This window comes from Sus scrofa, chromosome 2, assembly GCF_000003025.6.
Source record: "Sus scrofa isolate TJ Tabasco breed Duroc chromosome 2, Sscrofa11.1, whole genome shotgun sequence".
NCBI lineage: Eukaryota > Metazoa > Chordata > Mammalia > Artiodactyla > Suidae > Sus > Sus scrofa.
The window spans coordinates 55,692,540-55,709,924 of NC_010444.4; the positions used below are offsets into that span (position 1 = coordinate 55,692,540).

The 17,385-nt window shown below is 32.3% G+C and overlaps 1 protein-coding gene and 1 pseudogene across 1 annotated transcript in view; both read left to right on the forward strand.

Annotated features, from left to right (window-relative positions):
* The window catches only part of LOC106509426 (olfactory receptor 2AJ1-like), a 35,239-nt gene extending 18,945 nt beyond the window's left edge, over positions 1-16,294 (forward strand). The window contains exon 3 of the mRNA XM_013994601.1: positions 16,137-16,294. Coding sequence (XP_013850055.1) covers positions 16,137-16,294 — 158 coding nt within the window. The remainder of the gene's footprint in view (positions 1-16,136) is intronic.
* Positions 16,399-17,238, forward strand: LOC110259753 (annotated as a pseudogene).

Genomic DNA, 17,385 nt, shown 5'->3' on the forward strand with positions numbered 1-17,385 from the left:
GGTCAGTTGTGTGATTTCCTACATTGCCGAGAACCCTTCACAGGTTTGAAGTTCACAGGTGTGGACTTCTCAATTTAGGGCCACCGCAAGAGGCATGGGACATGTCCCCCCTCCTTAATTATCTACACTTCAGTGGACCGCAAATCTGTTGAGGACATGGCTCGGATCATCAGTGTCAAAAAATGAGACACATGAACACAGGGAGATCTCAACAAGGCTCTTTACTTCTGCAGAAAGGCGAGGGTACTCCAAAAAGTGCACATGCTGAACAAAGGACCCTCCCCTATTTATCCCTAATGCAGGTAATTTGCCTGCCCCCTTCCCATTGGTCAGGAAGGAGGGGGTCACAGAAAGGCGAAACTGGAGCAAAATGGAGTAACCAAGATTTCCTTTAATAGAAAAGACATTATGCTACATACCACACTGCAGATGTTCCACATTAAATAGTTTAATTTTCAGAGTATATACGGTTTTCCCCATGTAACTCTTTGATGTATACATATATATACTAAATATTATGATTTATTAACATTTTATCATATAAGAAATATTTGTGGCTAGTTCCTTCTAGTAAGTAATAGGGAATCTTTATATATAATGATTTTCCAGATTCATCTCTCATCTTTTATTGTTTTATTTAATGAACACTATCCTAGAAAAATGAGATATAGTTTTCTATATAATGCTATACGCATCAAAAGTAATTAAACTATTTTTTAAAATTCAAGATCCTTAGAGGAAATTTGGTCCCATCCAACGTATCCGTAAAATTTTGGTCTGCAAAAAATAAGTTCTTGAAATCTGTTCCTAACTAAAATGTCTATAAGACATTTGGGCAATACTAAAATATCCTTAAAATTTAGTTATACCCAAAATATTCATGAGCATATCTGGTTCATGCCAAATGGCTTTTCACATAACAAAGCATCAAAAACTTTTGGTATGGAACAAATATTTCCATGGACATTTTGGACAGCATCACATGGTTCTGCAAATATCAATACTTTTTTTTTTTTTTTTCTTTTTGCCATTTCTTGGGCCGCTCCTGTGGCATATGGAGGTTCCCAGGCTAGGGGTTGAATCGGAGCTGTAGCTGCCAGCCTATGCCAGAGCCACAGCAACGCGGGATCTGAGCCGCGTCTGCAACCTACACCACAGCTCACAGCAACACTGGATCATTAACCCACTGAGCAAGGCCAGGGATTGAACCTGCAACCTCATGGTTCCTAGTCGGGTTCGTTAACCACTGCGCCACAACAGGAAGTCCTATCAATACTTTTTGACATTGACCAAATGTCTATGAGATATATGTTATGAACCAAAATGTTATGGACATTTTTGGGCCAAAAAACATGTCTGCTATCTATTTCTATGAAATATATTACATTTAGTTTTCATTGCTAATTTTGAATGCATGCATATTATGTATCAATTAGGTTATTTTTATTTACTCTCTATGTTTATATTATTTTTCATTTATTTTTAATTTTTTCTTATGTTGCTTTTATTTTTCTAGTGTATTTATCCATGACTAATCTTTCTGAATTATTCTTATAAATTATATTTTGGTTAACTGGTTTGTACTGAAGATGTATTTTTTTACTGAGCATCATATATTTACTAAAGAAAATACATCACATATAACAAAAATTATAAAAGTGATCAGTGTAAAATAGCCAATCAAATTTTAAAAAGATAAAAATCATGTTAATTCCACATGTAAGTGAAATCACACAGTATGTTTCTTTATCCCTCTAATTTTTTCCATTTAATGTATTCTCTATATTCATCTCCAATGTCAAAAATGGCAAGATTTCTTTGTTATAATTGAATAACATATATAAACCACTTCTTAATTATCCATTTATTTATTGATAGAGCATCAGGTATATTGATAGACCACTAGGTTGCTTCTGTGTCTTAGCTACAGTTTAAAATAATAGTATGGTTTAATTCTTTTGTAAATGACTGTCCAGTTTTCCCGACAATATTTATTGAAGAGATCACTCATTCTCCACTGTATGTTCTTTGTAACTTTGTGTATTTTAACAGTCCAAATACCCAAAAATTTATTTCTGGGATCTTAATTCTGTTCCATTGATTTAAGTGTCTTGTTTTTGTGCCAGTATCACATTTTTCTGATGACTATGTATTTGTAGCATAGTTTGAAATTAGGGAGTATGATGCCTTTACATATGTTCTTCTATTTCAAGATTATTTTGACTTCTCATGATCTTTTGTATTTCCATATAACTTTTAGAATTATTTGTTGGTTCTTTTAAATAAGTCATTGGCATTTTGGTAGGAATTACAATGAATCTGTAGATTGCTTTTTGTCATATGAATATTTTGAAAATGATAATTTTTTCCTTCCAAGAGCATGAGGTATATTTCTTGTTTTCTTCTTTGATAACATCATCAGTGTTTTATAATTTTTAATATATATGTCTTTTACCTATGTGGCTAAATTTACTTCTAGTAATTTTATTCTTTTTTATGCTATTGTAAATGAGATTATTTTCTTACTTTCTCTTTTTGATGGTTCATTATGAGTTTATAGAAAAAACAGATTTTTGCATATTTATTTTTTATGCTGTGACTTTATTAATTCTAACAGTTTTTGATGTAGTCTATAAGGCTTTCCACACATATTTTCATGTCATCTGCAAATGCTGAATTTTACTTCTTTATTTCTGACTTGGATGTCTTTTCCTAATGGCTCTGGCTAAGATTTTCAGTTCTGTATTGGATAAAAGACTGGGCATCCTTGTTTTCTTTTTCATGGAGGAAAAACTTTCAGCTTTTCACCACTATGTATAAATTTCACCTTTTTACATCTTTTAATTATGAATTTTTAATTTTATGTACTTTATGGATATCTAAAATTATTATTATTTTATGTTATTTACTCTATTTTATGTATTTTATTTATTTTTATGTATCTCAACTAATTATTATAATTTATTTAATTTTCTAATTTTTGCCTTTTAACTTTTTATGCTTTCTTTATAAGTAATTGATCCACTCCAATTCTTTTACATCTTGTTTTTCCAGTGAAATTTTTACTTTTATATCCTTTCTTATTGCTATCATGGCAGTAATTGCTATCTTAAGTCTTTTTAAAATTTCTTATAGGAATTCCCATTGTGGATCAGTGGGTCAAGAACTTGACATAGTCTCCTTGAGGATGTGCATTTGATCCCTGACCTCTCTCAGTGGGTTAAAGGTCCAGCTATTACTAAAAGTGTGTGGTGTAGATTGCAGAAACACCTCGGATCTGCTGTTGCTGTGGCTGTGGTGTAGGCCAGAAGCTGTAGCTCTGATTCAACCCCCAGACTGGGAACTTCATTATGCAGCAGGTGTGGCCATTAAAAAAAAAAAAAAAAAAAAAAAGAAGAGGAGTTCCTGTTGTGGCTCAGTATCCTGACTAATATCCATGAGGATGCAGGTTTGATCCTGGCCTTGCTCAGTGGGTTAAGGATCCAGCATTGCCATGAGCTGTGGTGTAGTTTGCTGATGTAGTTCAGATCCCACATTGCTGTGACTGTGGTATCATCTGGCAGCTGTAGCTTTGATTCAACCCCACAGGTGAAGCCCTAAAAATTAAAATTAAAATTAAAAAAAAGAAGAAAAACACTTCTTGTAAACCCAGTTTAGTGGTGGTAAACTCTTTTAGCTTCTCTTATCTGGGATACATTAATATATCTTTCAATTCTGAATGATAACATTGCTGATTAGAGAATTCTTGGTTGGATTTTTTTTTTCTTTTACTACTTTGAGTAAGTTATAACTCTATCTTCTAGACTCTAATGAGCTTGGCTAAAAATAATCTGGTTGTTGTCTTCTAGAGCTTCTTTTCTATCAAATATGTTGTTTTTCTCTTGCTACTTTTTATCCCTAATTTTTACTATTGTAGTTATATTGTGTCTCATTGTCTATCCACTTGATTCATCTTATTTGGAACTCTCTAGTCTTCCTAAAACTGGATGACTGTATCCCTATTTAGGGAATATTTCTGACATTATTTCTTCAAATATATACATATATATATTTTTTTTCTTACTCTTTTCTCTCTTCTCCTTCATGGATCCTTATGCTGCAACTGTTATTTCTCTTGGCATTGGCTCAAAGTATCCTTAAGATATCTTCATATATATACATTTGGATTTATAAACACATAGATTTTTAAAATTTATAAATATATTACAAATTTAATTTATGAATGATATGAAACTATTTTAAGGCATAGTCTTATCTGATACTGCAGTTTCATTGAAAGAAGGATTCTTCCTTATTTGTATTTTATTATTTTTGTTGAAGCATAGTTGATTGATGTGTTAATTTCGGGTATATAGGAAAGTGATATATATATATATATATATATTTTTTTTTTTTCAGATTCATTTCACTAACTTACAGGAACAGCTTTGCCATAAATTAACTATCAATATATCTATGCATCTATATCTGGACTCCCTAGTTTATTACCTGGGTCCGTATATAATATCACTATGTCAATCAAGAAGTTATTTTACTTTTATTATAAAATTTGATATCTCATAAAGCAATTCTTCTATTTTATTAATTTGAAATTTTCTTTGAACTACTTTTATGACTTTCATAAACAATTTGGAAATTTATATATACACAGAGAAACTGAGATGTTTAATGAGAATTATATTGAATTTTCATGTACAGAAATAAAATTGATTTTAATATGAGGATTATACATATAGCTTTAAGAAAATAAAGCTATAAGATAATAACTTAGGCAAATAAAGCTTTAAAATAAATAAATAAATTGTCAAGAATTTAAGTTAGGTAAATATCTTCATGACCTAGGAGTAAATAAAACATTTCTCTTCAGTATATCAAAACATGTAAATCACATAAAGAAAGATTAATAAATTGTTCTATAATAAGTAAGCAGCCTATGATTGTCAAAGTTTTGCTTACAAATAATTTTAAATTTATTCTCACCTGAATATCTAGTGATAATCTCTTTTGTGAAAATTCCTTACAGGAGATTATCCATTCCTCACAAAATCTAATTCTTATCTCAAGTATTTACATAATTAGAGAAAGTTGCTGACATTGTTGGATAAGTAGGTACATGTGTACTTTTGAGGAGGATTCATATATCACTGTCTAAATATTTATACTGTAAATAATTCTAGGAGTTTTCCCTAAAGTGTCTGTATGTCATTTACAGTGTGGAACTTGGCTTGGTGAAAGGAAAATACCCAGAATTTAGGATCACTATTCCAAAGAGATTTTAAGTAGACCCTAAGTTAAAGAAAGCCATAGCAGCCATGAGGTGAGCCATGTCTACTGTGGTAAATTTTGGCAAATTGAACAATGGGGTCTTGGACTTGGTATATTTCAATGAACAGATTGGGTTCCTAACACCACAGAGAGTAGTTATTCTTTTCATTATTGAGTATAACATTAGAATAGACATTCTAACCTAGGTGAAACACAATGGCCTCAAAACTTTAACATATTAACATTACAGGAAGATCAAATGTAAACTCTGGGAATTTAGTCATTCTCCTCAATAGCAAACCAAAAGTAGTACTGCACTCCAGGAGAAGAAAAAAATAGGCCATAAAGTAGAATAAATATATAATGATGATTACTCCTGAATTCCCTGCTCCATTAACTTATTTGGCTTATGCAATTAATAGTTAAAATTTAGAGTAAATCATAGTTCAAAAATATACATACACCCCAATGTTCAATGCAACACTATTTACAATATCCAAGACATGGAAGCAGTCTATTGACAGAAGAATGGATAAAGAAGATGTGGTACATATACGCAATGAAATATTACTCAACCATAAAAACAATGACTTAATGCCATTTGTATCAACATAGACTGACTAGAGATAATCATACTAAGTGAAGTTGGTGAAAGAAAAATATAATATGATATCTCATATGTAGAATCTAAAAAAACAAACAAACATGCAAATGAACTTATGTGTAGAACAGAAATAGACACACAGACTTTGACAAACTTAAGGTTACCAAAGCTGACAGGTGGGGTGTGTAATAGGGGTTTGAGATTGGCATATGCACACTGAGATATATGGACTGAGTGGCCAACAGGAACCTGATGTATAGAACAGAGAACTTTACCCAATTGTCTGTTATAATCTATGTGGCAAAATAATCTGAAAGAAAATATATGTGTATGCCTGCATAACCAAATCACTGTACAGGAGAAATTATCAGAATTTTGTAAATCAACTATACCTCAAAAAAATTTAAAAAACTGAAAAAGAGAAAAACAAATAAAATAAAATACAAATAAAATCCACCACAAAAATAAATTTAGATAATGAGCAACAAAGGAAGCCTAGTAAATTTAAGAATATTTAAATCATATCTTTTTTTCCAAATACAACATTATGAGATTAGTAATCACTTCATGGAAAAAAAAAATTGCAAAAAACAAAAACTCATGGAAGGTAAACATTATACTACTAAACAATGAAACAATTTAAACTTAATTTATGATTCCAAACTAGCTGTTGGAATTTCCTCTGCCTCACTGTCCTCCTCCACATCCTTCTTGTATTCTTCCTTTTCCTCTTTTTCTTTCACTTTCTTCTCTTATAAACAATTCATAATCAATTGCAGATTGATATTATTCAGTTGGAGATGCTCAGTGATTCTCAAAATTCACTATTAGTTTTCAGAGGATGCAGAAATAAATTACCATAAATTAGGGGTTTAAAACAACGTTTCCTTTTTTTTTTTTTTTTTTTTTTTCCTCATAGTCCTGCAAGCCAGAAATCCAAAAACAATCCTGAAATCAAGAAGGCAATAGGGCTGCAATACTTCCAGTGGCCATTGAGAGTAGGGATACATGCTGTAGCATTTCAGGCCCATCCTGATAACGTGGGGTAATCCTGTCATCTCAATTTTATGAACAATATCTGTGAAGACTTTGTAAGGGATTGGTAGCTAATATCTTGAGGGGCAATTACTCAGCTTACTACACCTCAGCTTCAGAGAAAGTTCATTGTTTCAGTCTCAGATCTCTCAGTAAAGATCAGTTATTTGGGACGTTTTCAGTAAATATTTTCACGGAGCTGACCTAGAGTGAGAATTTTATTATTTTTAATACTATTTGTTTACTCTCTAATTTGGTTCTAAATAGCTATTTGTTTCTCCTTTTGTCTACTCTTCCTTTACTGAGACTTTCTATTTTTATATTTATTAAAAGGTTTTGTCTTTGAATAGTCACTATAAATTCAATGTCAGATAATAGCAATATTTGTCATTGTCACTTTAGTGATGACATTTATTGATGTTCTTTTATTTCAGAAGAGTTTAGAATATTCTAGTTCTTATGGTGAGTAGATTGATAGGTATATTTCAAATATTATGTTATGAGTCATGTTTAAAGCCTAGGAATAATGTTTTATTTCATACATACTTGGATTTGCTTTGTTTTGTTTTTATACTGACAACTAATTTTTATATTCAGCTTCAATTTACATCCTCCATTTTGAAGGCTGTAGGTCAACTTTTCACAAATATCTTGGCAATTTCTATCATTATGTAAACTCCATAAGGAAATAAAAGACAATCAAGCTAGATGAAGTATTTTTGTAGAAGAGGATGGTACTGAAAATTTATCATGCATATTGAATACAAGGTCAACATACGAAAATCAATTGTCAGAAATTCAAAAACAAAAATTTTAAAAGCAATGCAGCTTCAAATGTGATTAGGTTTATCATATTTGATATTGATATCAACTCAATTGGTTTACCAATTTTGTTTATCTTTTCAAAAAACCAGGTTTAAATTTCATTAATATTTTTGATTGTTTTCTTATTCTCTATTTCACTTACCTCTGCTCTGAGCTTTATGATTCCTTTCCATTTACTAACTTTGGGTTCTGTTTGTTATTCTTTCTCTAGTGGCTTAAATGAAAGTTTAGGTTGTTTATTTGAGATTTTTCTTGTTTCTGAGGTAAGATGTATTGCTATGAACTACTCTCCTATAACTGCTCTTGCTGAGTCCTGTTGGTTTAAGATAGGGATGTTTTTATTTTAATTTGTCTCTAGGCATTTTTTAAATTTTCCTCTTTGATTTCTTCAGTGATGCATTCATTGTTTAGTAGTATATTGTTAACCTTCCATGAGTTTTTGTTTTTTGCAGTTTTTTTTTTCTTGAAGTGATTACTAATTTCATAATGTTGTGGTTGGAAAAAAATGACTGACATGATTAAAATATTCTTAAATTTACTAGGCTTCCTTTGTTGCTCAACATGTGATCTATCCTGAAGAATATACCATGAGCACTTGAAAAGAATGCATATTCTGCTGCTGTTTTTGTAATGTTTGATAAATGTCAATGAAATTCATCTGCTCTAATGTATCACTTAATTCCTACATTCCCTTAACAATTTTCAGTCTGGATGATCTGTCCATTGATATAAGTGGAGTGTTAATGTCCTCTACTATTATTGTGTTACTATAAATTTATCCTTTTATGTCTATTAATATTTGCCTTATATATTGAGGCACTCCTATTTTGGGTATATATGTGTGTGCATAATATATATATATGTATATATATATACATATATAAAATAATTATTATACATATATATGTATATATATATATACATACATATATAAAACAATTATTATACCTCTTCTTGATTTGATCCACTAACCACTCTATAGTTTCCTTCTTGGTCTCTTAATAAATATTTTGTCTTTCTCATCCAAAAAAAAAAGGGGGGAAGGCTCAAGTTAATAAAATTAGAAATGAAAAGGAGGAGTTACAACTGATACTATAGTAATACAAATGCCATAAGAGACTTCTACAAGCAAATATATGCCAATAAAATGGACAACCTAAAGAAAATGGACACATTGTTAGGATGGAACAGTTTTCCAAGACTGGCCAAGGAAGAAATATAAAAAAATGAACAGACCAATCACAAATACTAAAATTGAGTCTGTGATTTGAAAAATTAAAAAAAAAAATAGGCCAGGTCCAGATGACTTCATAGGCAAATTCAACTTAACATTTAGGGAAGAGTTAACAAATATCTTCTCAAACTATGCCAAAGGTTTCAGAGGAAGAGACATTTCTGATGTCATTCTATGAGGCTACTATCAAACTAATATCAAAAGCAGAGAAAGATACCATAGTAAAAGAAAATTAGAGGCCAATGTCACTGATGAACATAGATGCAAAAATCCTCAACAAAATACTAGCAAAATGAATTTAACAATACATTAAAAAGCAAATAAACAATAATAAAATGGGATTTATCCTAGGAAAAGAAGATTTTTAGTATCCACAAATAAAACAGTGTGATATACATCAAAACAAAATGAAGAATAACAACCATATGATCATCTCAGTAGATAAAAAAATATTTTTTGTCAAAATTTAACATCCATTTATGATAAAGACTCTCCATAAAGTAGGCATAGAGGAAACAAACCTCAGCATAAGAAAGATCATATGTGAAAAACTTACAGCTAATATCATACTTAATGGTGAAAATATGAAAGTATTTTTTCCAAGATCAAGAACAAGACAAGGATGTCACTTCTTACCATTTTTATTCAAATATAGTTTTGGAAGTCTTAGCCACAACAATCAGAGAAGAAAGTAAATAAAAGATCTCTGTATTGTAAAAGAATAAGTAAAACTCACTGTTTGGAGATTTAATGACACTAAACACAAAATATCCTAAAGATGCTACCAGAAAACTACTGGAACTCATCAATGAATTCAATAAAGTTGAGTATATGAGTACACAAATTAATACACTGAAATCTGTAGCATTTCTGTGCATTAATAATGAAAGATTATAAAGGGAAATTAAGTAAATAATCCCAATTACCACCACATTAAAACAATAAAATACCTAGGAATAAACCTATTTAAGGAGGGAAAAGACCTGAACTCTGAAACTGACATTGATGAAATAAATCAAAGAAAACACAGACAAATGGAAAGACATTACCATGGGCTTGGATTGAAGAATCAATACTGTCAAAATGACTATACTGCAGAAGGTAATCTACAGATTCAATTCAATCTCCAGATTTAATCAATATTGTAAAAATGGCTATATCACAAAAGACAATCTACAGATTCAATTACCAATAACATTTCCACAAATTCTAGGACCAAAAAAGAGTTTTTATTAAAAAAAAAAAAAAACGCACCCAATTGAACCAAAGAAACCTTGAGAAAGAAAACCAGAGCAGAAGGAATCAAACTCCCTAACTTCAGACTATACTACAAAACTACAGTCATCAAACAGTACCATTGGAATATGTCTCCTAGAGTAATGGAAATAAAAATAAAAACAAACATTGGACACAATTAGATATAAACTGTTTTGCACAGTAAAGGAAATAATAAAATAAAAGACAACCTACATTTGGGACAAAATATTTGAAACAGTGCAACTGACAAGGCCTTAATTTACAAAATACACAAAAATGTACACAGCTCAACATCAAAAAAAAAAAAAAAAAAACAAAACAAAACTAGGCAGTGGATATAAATAGACATTTCTTGAAAGAAGACATACAGTGGCCAATAGGCCCATGAAAAAAATGTTAAACATTGCTAATTATTAGATAAAAGTAAATCAGAACTACACTGAGGTATCAGCACACTCCAGTCAGATTAGCCATCATCAAAAAGTCTACCCATAATACATGCTTTAGAGGCTGTGGGAAAAAATAAGCCCTCCTACACTGCTGGTGGAAATTTAAACTAATAGGCCAACCATAGAAAGTAGTATAAAGTTTTCTTAAAAAAGTAAAAATAAAACTACCATATGATCAAGTAATACCATTCCTGGACATATATCCAAAGAAATCTCTGACTATTTTAGGAAAATATGCATGCACAGTAATATTCATTACAAAACTATTTGCAATAGGCAAAACATGGAAGCAATACAAAGGTCTGTGGACCAATGAATGGATAAAGAAAATGATATTATATATATACACACACATATGTATGTATATATATATATCACATATTTGTGTGTGTGTGTGTAAAATTTTTTGCACTGTAAAGGAAATCATAAAATAAAAGACAACCTACAGGATACATACATGCATATGTATACAAACACACACAATTGGATATTACTCAGCTGTAAAAAGGAATGAAATAATGAAGTAACATGGATGGACTTAGAGATTACCATACTAAGTGAAATAAACCAGGCAGAGAAAGACAGCAATTATATGATACCGCTTATATGTGGAATCTAAAATAAAATATACAATGGAATTTATTTACAGAATAGAAGTAGACTCACAGACATAGAAAACAAACTTACGGTTGTCAAATGCGAAAGGGGAGAGGCATATAATAGGAGTTTGAGATTAACATATATACACTCCCATGTATAAAATAGATAACCAACTAGGACTTATTGAATAGAACAGGAACTATACTCAATATTTTGTAATAACATATAAGGAAAATGATTTGAAATCTCTATATATACATGTAATATACATGCACATCATAAATGTATATATACATATAAAATTATAAATATATAACTGCATCACTGTGCTATACATCTGAAACTAACACATTGTCAATCAACTATGCATACATTTTTAAAAAATTGAATATACCAAGATTCTAGTAGAAATTCTGATAAAAGATATATACAACTTCTATAGCAAGAACTATAAATATCACTGAACAATGAAGGATATATAAATGGAGAGATACTTAACACTGGTGGATTAGAAGACTGGTCCTATAAAGATACCTGATAAACACAATCTGAAATATAGATTCAATGCAATCCTGATTTTCTTCTCAAATTGAAATATCGGTTTTAAGGAAAAACTAAGAACTTGTTTTATTTACATAAGAGTGGAGATATTTTAGCAACATTATTCATATCATACCATCTAGTACTTCATGCAAATGCAATTTCATCAGCAAAACCCTTGATGTAGAACTATAGTCTACTGAACAAATATACACATCTGAATTCTTCATATGTTAATGGGCTGATATCTGTCTGGAATGTTTTGTGCAGCAATTCTATTTAACTTTTCATATATGACCATATATTTATTTATACTTAAACATGCTAGGATTTGAAATAATACTCATTGTTCTTCTAAAACTTGTAATTTTAACTCTATGGAGTTAAATGAGAATGCATTAAGAGCTAGGAAGACTAGAGAATCTCATACTGAGTGAAATGAGCCAGAAAGACAAAGACAAATACCATATGATATCACTTATAACTGGAATATAATATCCAGCACAAATGAACATCTCCACAGAAAAGAAAATCATCGACTTGGAAAATAGACTTGTGGCTGCCTGATGGGAAAGGGAGGGAGTGGGAAGGATCGAGAGCTTGGGGTTATCAGACACAACTTAGAATAGATTTACAAGGAGATCCTGCTGAGTAGCATTGAGAATTATGTCTAGATACTCATGTTGCAACAGAACAAAGGGTGGGAAAAAAATGTATACATGTAAGGATAACTTGATCCCCTTGCTGTACGGTGGGAAAATAAATAAATAAATAAATAAATAAATAAATAAATAAATAAATAAAAATAAAACAAACACCATGGCTCAGGTCACCACTGTGGTACAAGTTCGTAGCCTGGCCTGAGAAATTCTGCACTTCTGTAGGTGTGGAAAATAAAAAAAGAAAAAAAAACCCAGTTTTTTTTTTAAAAAAAAAGACCTAGGAAGACATCTAGGATATCAGTGTATCTAGACATAATATGATTAATATTGTTTTTAGTGGAGAGGATACTGCGTTGTTCAGGACAGACATCATGAAGACTATTGAATGTGGTTTAAACAAAGGTAATTTGCTGAAGTGTGTAAATAGTGTCATATCAGAAAGGCAGCCTTTTATAAGAGTTATATGAATAAAGGCTTTCAACAAAATAAAGTTATAAATAACTGCCAAGTATGTAGTTGTTCTTTGTTGTGGTGCTATTTATGAGAAGTGGAAATATCGGTTTAGAACTAAATTTTTTTAGATTGAATGATTGTTATATCTTAGTGACTTTTCTTATATATATTTGCCTGATTGTAGTAACTCATGTTTCCTCTAAATAAATATGGAATATTTACAATGCTGAGTTGAGTGTTGCCAAAATAATATCTTTCCTGGAATATAGTCACACCTTTGTCTAATTCTAAATCTGAGCCACCTTTAATGTTCCACTTAAATTTTACATCTTCCAAAATAGTACCCCTGGTACAGGCTTACTCCACCTTCCTTTCCTTTTGTTCTTGTCTCCCACCCCACTCTAGGTAGCTTTAAGATGTACTTCCTCTTAAACACAATGCACCTATGTATTTCCCTGTAACTGTTTTATAAGTATCTTGTCCATCACTTTCTTTGTGGACTTCTTGAGGCAGATACTTAAACATGTGTTTTTGAATTTCAGGAGTTAGCATTCTTCCTGGTCCTTATGTGGTAGTCAGTAGATGACTATAATAAATTAACAAGTGTATGAATAAGTAAGACTTTTTTAAAATAAGGTGACTTACAAACTATCACCTAATTTGGAGTACAACTCTGAAAAACTAAAATTAAAGTCTCAGTTTTTAACTATTTTTACATCATGAAAACACTATTTTGTTTTTGAGCCACAGGTTGATCCAATATTGAACTAACTGTCCTGAATGTTAAGGGAGAAAAGTGCTAACATAGTCATTACATGCCTAAAGAAAAACTATGTCTGATATTAATTCATCTAGTCCATTTTGTTCATGACATATTTGCTTAAAAACTATATTTTTACATTTAATTACATATAACAGGTTAATCTCTTACTTTTTTCCCTTGTGTGAATTAAAAGAGTAAATCTGATATAAAGAGATTCACTCAATCTAAGTCCACTATTTGGATTCAGACACCTACGTGGAGTCGGTTTGCCATGTGGCGGAAAATAGGCTATTTGTCCTGTGTCTGTGGAATGGTGAGCTGAATACAGGGCAGCTGCCCTCTAGCTTGGAGGAAGTCAGCCCTTATCAGTCATTTTGTGGTTGTGTTGGTCTGAGCAGGTGGACAGAAAAGAAACTATATTACAAAGCTGATTTTACTTTATTCTCTGTTGTGATAATTGACTGCTTAATTTTGAGTGTTTAATAGTATTTAATAAGCACTTGGATGTTAATAAATAGTGAAAGGGTTTTTGTCCACATTGGAATAAAGCAGTGGAGATGCCTCCATTCCTGAATTCATGTTTATATATATATAAAGATAATAAAATAAAGATAATTATAGGAGTTCCCGTCGTGGCGCAGTGGTTAACAAATCCGACTAGGAACCAAGAGGTTGCGGGTTCGGTCCCTGCCCTTGCTCAGTGGGTTAACGATCCGGCGTTGCCGTGGGCTGTGGTGTAGGTTGCAGACGCAGCTCGGATCCCACGTTGCTGTGGCTCTGGCGTGGGCCGGTGGCTACAGCTCCGATTCGACCCCTAGCCTGGGAACCTCCATATGCCGCGGGAGCGGCCCAAAGAAATAGCAAAAAGACAAAAAAAAAAAAAAAAAAAAAAAAAAAAAATTATAATATCTACAACTATAATAACCACTAATACCTATTAGTTTTAATAGCTATTAAAACTAATACGGGAGTTCCTATAGTGGCGCAACGGAAGTGAATCCCACTAGGAACTATGAGGTTGCGGGTTCGATCCCTGGTCTTGCTCAGTGGGTTAAGGATCTGGCATTGCCTTGAGCTGTGGTGTAGGTCACAGACTTGGCTTGGATCTGGTGTTGCTGTGGCTCTGGCGTAGGCCAGCAGCAAAAGCTCCGATTAGACCCCTAGTCTAGGAACCTCCACCTGCTGCGAGTGCAGCCCTAAAAGGACAAAAGACAAAAAAAAAAAAAAAAAGAGAAAAACTAATACCTATTGAGTTCTTGTTTGTGCCAGGCAACATTGTGAGTTGCTTACCTTCATGAACTAATTTAGTTCTTAAGAACTACCCATGATAGTAGATACTATTATAAGCCCTAATGGAAAAAGAGAAGTAAACTATGATTAAATATAACAAACAATAAGTGCCTAGTTCTCCTATTTGGACACAGCAAATCATCCCTGCCCCCCATCACCACTGTAATCCACTTCCACCCCCTGGCTCAATGTGTGGAAACTTAAGGATATACATTGATTTTCACAATATAGGCACCATTTGAAATTTAATTTTCTCATAAACATGCTAAATAATTTACTTTTGCTGTTATATAGTTAAAATATTTTTTCTCACACAGTATTGAATAACAAAACAATAAATTGACAAACTGTTAAAAGTTATTCCAGCTAAATCAAAAGCAGATTTGAAGCTAAAGAAATTTAATCTTCAAGGTGTCTCACATGCATAAGCTATTTCTAAGGACATATGAAATATTGTATTATGACTTTACTTCCTTTCTCTAAAGGAGTTAATCCAACACTGCAATTTGCAGCACACTCAAAGTTTAGGCTTGTGCCTTAATATTTTATAAATATTTCTATCATTAATGGGGTTTGAGACAAATGTTAGCCATAAATTGGATTTAATTTTTTTCAAAACCTAATATTTGCATTACAAAATACTAATGTTTCTGCATAAACCTGTCAATATTGTATAATCCATGATTTCCCCCCCCCCGAGGAAGTTATAAGGTATTTTAACTTATAAGAAAAGTGGTAGACTATATTATAGAAAAGTGGTAGAATATATCCCAAATATAATATATTACATTGTGCAGTTGGGAAAAAATTAAGATAATCATAAATGCTTATTTAATAGGAAGTTATATCCTAATTAATATAGGATTTAATAAGGCTATTTATATATCCTCCCAATTATAAACTACATCATCTTACATCTGAAGTTACTGCATTGTATGTAGATATGTGTCTGTTTTTATTGCATATGTGTGTGTGCATGCGTCTATGTGTACATGCATCTATGTGTACATATATATATATAAGATATATATATATATATATATCTTAGCAAATGGACTTCCTTGCATTATCTAACAGAATTACTTTAGACAATTTGATTTTTAAAATTCAAACTCTCTTTAATTTTCAAGATTAAATAAATCCTGCTGTCATAAAACAGCATTAAGTGAGTATCATGCAGGGGGGCGGGCCCGGGATGGGGGTGTGGCAGCCGTCAATAATGAAGGTGGCTGTGGCGGCGCCGGCGCCCTGCCTGTAGGACCTCGGAGGCCAGCACTGCAAGATGCGGCCCAGGCACAGGGAGCGAGGTGGCAGTAGCGTCAAGAGGAACTTCAGCCAGAGGGGCTCTCCTCCTCCCTCTCTGGCTCATTGGCCTCCACTTGCAGCACCTCGGACCCCGCATCCCGCTGGACTGGAAGGCGACGGCGGGGGCATGTGGCGCTGGATTCGACAGCAGCTGGGTTTTGACCCACCACATCAAAGTGACACAAGAAGTATTTACATAGCCAACAGGTTTCCTCTGAATGGTCTTTACACACCTCAGAAATTTGTAGATAACCGGATTATTTCATCTAAGTATATTGTATGGAATTTTGTTCCAAAAAATTTGTTTGAACAATTCAGAAGAGTGGCAAACTTTTATTTTCTTATTATATTTTTGGTTCAGCTTATGATTGATACACCTACCAGTCTAATTACCAGTGGGCTTCTATTGTTCTTTGTTATAACAGTAACAGCCATAAAGCAGGGATATGAAGATTGGTTACGATATATTTCAGATAATGAAGTAAACACAGCTCCTGTTTATGTTGTTCGAAGTGGTAGCCTTTTGAAAACTAGATCAAGAAACATTTGGGTGGGTGATATTGTTCGAGTAGCCAAAGATGAAGTTTTCCCTGCAGATTTGGTGCTTCTATTCTCAGATCGACTTGACGGTTCTTATTACATTACAACTGCTAGTTTAGATGGAGAAACTAACCTGAAGACACATGTGGCAGTTCCAGAAACAGCGGTATTACAAACAGTTGCCAATTTGGACACTCTTGTATCTGTGATAGAATGTCAGCAACCAGAAACAGACGTGTACAGATTCATGGGACGAATGATAATGACTCAACAAATGGAGGAAATTGTAAGACCTCTGGGGCCAGAGAGTCTCTTGCTTCGTGAAGCCAGATTAAAAAACACAAAAGAGATTTTTCGGTGTTGCTGTATATACTGGAATGGAAACCAAGACAGCATTAAATTAAAAAAGTAAATCACAGAAATGGTCTGCAATAGAAGTCAATGAATACATTTTTGATACTTTATCTAATAATCCTTATTTCCAAAGCCATCATCAGTGCTATCTTGAAATATACATGCAAGCTGAAAAAAAATGGGATGAACCTTGGTATAATCAAAAAACA